We start from the raw sequence: 4,145 nt of genomic DNA, 5'->3' as shown, positions 1-4,145 counted from the left end.
GAGAGCTGGAGAGGGACTTTGGACAAGGGCATGGAGTGACAGGACGAAGGGGAATGTCGTGAAACTGCCGGGGGCAGAATTAGATTGCATATTAGGAAGAAATCCTTTCCTGTGAGGGTGGGGAGGCCCTGGCACAGGTTGTCCAGAGAAGCTGTGGCTGCCCCATCCCTGGAAGTGTCCAAGGCCGGGTTGGATGGGGCTTGGAGCAACCTGGGATAGTGGAAAGTGTCTCTGCCTCTGGCAGGAGGGTGAACAGGGTGAGCTTTAAGGTCCCTTCCAATGCAAACCTTTCCAGGATTACCCATTTTCTTGCCGACTTTCTGGTACCATTTCCAATTCAGTGGTGCACATGTAATGCCAAACCATCCCTGGAACCTTGCCTTGTTTTCATGCTCTTTCATTCACTTTTGACTCCAATAGCTCCAAGGAGTCGCAGGGTCTCGCCAGGTGGTTGCCCAGGGGAAGAAGCATCCTTCCACAACAGGCTTGCACATCCTTTCCCTTCTCTTAAGGCATTAAAGCCCCTTACCTGATAAAATCTGCCAAGCAAACTGGGAAATGTTCGGGCTCAAGGGGTGGCAGATTCTTCCTCTAGCCCAGTTCAGTTGTGGCTCGATGTGGTTGGTGCCTTTTCATCCCCGTGCCAGAGGCTGGGGCTGCATCAATGGGTTGGTGTGAGTGCAGTGAAATGGCACAGCAGGACGGATCAGTGCCACACTGTGTGGGGATTGCACGGACAGGTTTTGGCAGCGTGGGGGGCTACAGGGGTGGCTTCTGTGAGAAGGTGCTGGCTGGGCCAATCAGGAATGATAGTGACGCCTCTGGGACAACATATTTAAGAAGAAAAAACCCAGTGTTACTGCAGAGGTGTAATTGCAGCCAGAGAAGAGCAGAGTGAGAATATGCGAGAGGAACAACAGTGCAGACACCAAGGTCAGTGCAGAAGGAGGGGGAGGAGGTGCTCCAGGCGCCGCAGTGGAGATTCCTCTGCAGCCTGTGGTGCAGACCATGGTGGGGCAGCTCTGCAGGTCAGTGGGGGTGAAAAGACCCCCCCTACAGCCCGTGGAGGAGCCCATGCCAGAGCAGGTGGATGCTCAAAAGGGGTTTGTGAACCTGTGGGAAACCCATGCAGGAGCAGGATCCTGGCAGGGACCTGCAGACCTATGGAGAGAGGAGCCCGTGCTGGAGCAGGTTTCCTGGACTTGTGACCCAGTGGAGGGACCCACACTGGAGCAGCCAGTGCCTGAAGGACTGTGGAAGAGTGACCCACATCGCAGCAGTTCGTGGAGAACTGTTGCCCGTGGGATGGACTCACGCTGGGGAAGTTCATGGAGGACTGTCTCCCATGGGAGGGACCCCATGCTGGAGCAAGGGAAGGACCCTTCTCCCTGAGTAGCATCAGGAACATGTGATGGCCAGACCGTATCCCCCATTCCCTGTCTCCTGCTGGAGGGGAGGAGGTAGAGCTGGGAAGGAGGGAGGGGTGGGGGGAAGGTGTTTTTAAGATTTATTTTACATCCCGTTATCCTGCTCTGATTTTGTTAGCAATAAATTCAGTTAATTTCCCCAGTTCGAGTCTGTTTTGCCCACGATGGTATTCAGTGAGTGATCTCTCCCGCCCCTTATCTCAACTCGTGAACCTTTGTTATATTTTTTCTCTCCCCTGTCCAGTTGCGGAGGGGAGTGATAGAGCGGCTTTGGTGGATGCCTGGCATCCAGCCAGGGTCAACCCACCACACACACAGAAGAGCAGGGAGCAGGGTTTGCTCTTGCAGACAAAAGCTAATTTACTGGGATGGTTGTGTGAGGCAGCACACTGGTGGAGGATCAGATCTTCTGAACACAGCGGCTGGTCATTGTCTAGTTGCAAAGGTCCTCGTAGCAGCATCTTCAGCTGGAGCAGGAGAGAGTCCCCCAGCTTACACCTCCCAGTCCTGCCCAACCAGCTCCTGGATCTGTGGTTATTGATAATCTTAAATGACCTACACAACATCTCCCAACTATCTTAAATATACATATTCAGCTGTTGCAAACTGTCTGTGCAGTCTGGGTGATGCTGCAGCAGGAACCAGCTGGGGAGGCCATGGGATCATAGAATCAGAGAATCATTTAGGTTGGAAAAGACCACTGAGTCCAATCCAGCCATCATCCATCAGATGCTCTGTCCCTTCCTGCAGGGGAGGTTTGGGTTGCCCTGGAGGGTTTCCCAGTGGTCCTGGGGGGTTTTTAGGTTTTTCAGCCTGTTGTTATGGTAAAGGGACACTTGCCTGTCCTGACTGCTCCATTCCCAACGCTGGCTTTGGCATTGCACAAATTAAGGCCAACAAACTGTGCTGTGCAGGGTCAGGAAATCCAGCCTTGCCTGTCTGACCTTGGGCAAGGGGAGGGACAGAGGCTGGGATCCCAAGAGGGAGGGTGGTGGTGGGAGAGAGCATCTCAGTGCAGGAGTAGTGCTGGCCCTGAAAACTGAACAGCTCAGTTTTGGAGGAGCAGGGAAGGCACAGAAAGCAGCACTCTAGATATCTAGCCCAGGGCATTCCCTGCCTGGGCAGGACACTTGGCTCCCTTTGCATCATTCCTCAGCCACCGGGAAAAGTGGATCATGGGTATGGATCACAGCCAAGAGATTGAGGTTCAGGCAGAGAATTTCCGAGAGCCACGGGCTGGTGCAAGTCCTCATGGGAACATGTGAGATAACCAAGTAGCAAAAGGCACCGGCAGAGTCCGGGTGAGAGCAGTGCAGCCAAGGACAGAGCAGCATGGCAGGGCTCCGTGTCCGCTCCCTTCTGGTGACTGGGGCCAACAGGGGCATCGGCCTGGGGCTCGTCCAGCACTTCCTGAAGATGCCAAACCCACCCCAGTGGGTCTTTGCGGGCTGTCGGGACCCCAAGGGACAGCGAGCAAAGGTGAGGCTGGGCTGGGAGGCAGTGGCTGTGCTGAGGGACCGGGAGCACTCGGTGCCATAGTGGAGACTGGAGCGAGGAGGGGGTTTGTGAGGGGCTGGAGCTGCGGCTGGGCACCCACAGCACAGGGCAGCCGGGCTGGGACACTGTGGGAGCAGCTGTGCATGGGATGTTTAATGGGAAGAGTGGCACATGGCATGTGCAAGAGGCACAGAGCCCCATGTGATGGGAGCAGGGCAGCTGGAGCAGGGTGTTGGGCACAAAGCAGTGCAGGGATGGAGCCAGAATGACATGGGCTTTACCTGAGAAAAGCTGAGCCTCTGTGCAGCCCCTCCTGCCTCTCTGTGCCCACACAGTGCCCTCTCTTGCAGGAGTTACAGAATTTGGCCTCCAAGCACCCCAACCTGGTCATAGTCCCGCTCGGTAGGTGCCCCGAGGTGGGGAACCTGTGCCCCAGTTCCTCTGGCAAGTGCCCAAGCACTGGGCACACCCTGGCAGTCCCTGTGCTGGGAGGGAGCCGTGCCAATGGGCTGGTGCTTGTGGGGCCATCGGGCACTGCCAAAGCTCCTGCCTATGACCAGCCCTGAAGCATGTCCCTGGGGGAAAACAGGACACCCCAAGCCACCACAGGGACACTGACCTCCCCTATATCGGCTCTGCAGAAGTTGCCAGCCCTGCCAGCATCCAGGTGGCTGCAACCACAGTCAGGGAGCACGTGGGGGGCTCAGGACTGAACCTTCTCATCAACAATGCTGGAATTGCCAAGATAACCTTGCTTGAAAATGAGACACCGGAGGACATGACCGAGACTTACACCACCAATACAGTTGGGCCTCTGCTGATGGGCCAGGTGAGACCCTCACCCAAGCTGGGCTGTCCTGGGGGAGCGTGAAGGGCTGGTGGGAGGGGGTCCTGCTTCCACTCTGGAGCCTGATGGGCTCTCAGTTGATGAGAAGCTTGTGGAGCCATGGGCTGGAGCTCAGGAGCTGGAGCCTGGCAGGCTGGGGCAGTGGGGAGAGAAGGGAGAATGTTCTGATGCTGGTGCCAGTGCTGCCCACTGTGGAAGGAGCTGGTCCTCTCCCGTGTGACACATCCATGTCTCCCCTGTCTCCTCTTCCTCCTCGCAGGCATTCCTGCCCTTGCTGAAGAAGGCTGCCCAGGGGAGCCCGGGCTCAGGGATGAGCTGCAGCAAGGCAGCCATCGTCAACATGTCCAGCATTGGCGGCTCCATCGCTTCTCTTT

General features: G+C 56.5%; 1 protein-coding gene across 1 annotated transcript in view; it reads left to right on the top strand.

The window, feature by feature from the left end:
• The first annotated feature begins 2,484 nt into the window (after positions 1-2,484).
• Positions 2,485-4,145, top strand: part of LOC108501964 (C-factor-like) — a 2,603-nt gene continuing 942 nt past the window's right edge. Inside the window, exons 1-4 of the mRNA XM_017824350.1 lie at positions 2,485-2,906; positions 3,275-3,326; positions 3,566-3,753; positions 4,031-4,145. The exon at positions 4,031-4,145 is cut by the window's right edge and continues 15 nt beyond it. Coding sequence (XP_017679839.1) covers positions 2,760-2,906; positions 3,275-3,326; positions 3,566-3,753; positions 4,031-4,145 — 502 coding nt within the window. The 5' untranslated portion in view covers positions 2,485-2,759. The remainder of the gene's footprint in view (positions 2,907-3,274; positions 3,327-3,565; positions 3,754-4,030) is intronic.

This window comes from Lepidothrix coronata, unplaced genomic scaffold, assembly GCF_001604755.1.
Source record: "Lepidothrix coronata isolate B3197 unplaced genomic scaffold, Lepidothrix_coronata-1.0 Scaffold110, whole genome shotgun sequence".
In the NCBI taxonomy this organism is placed as follows: domain Eukaryota; kingdom Metazoa; phylum Chordata; class Aves; order Passeriformes; family Pipridae; genus Lepidothrix; species Lepidothrix coronata.
This window is presented reverse-complemented; position numbering and strand designations above follow the sequence as displayed.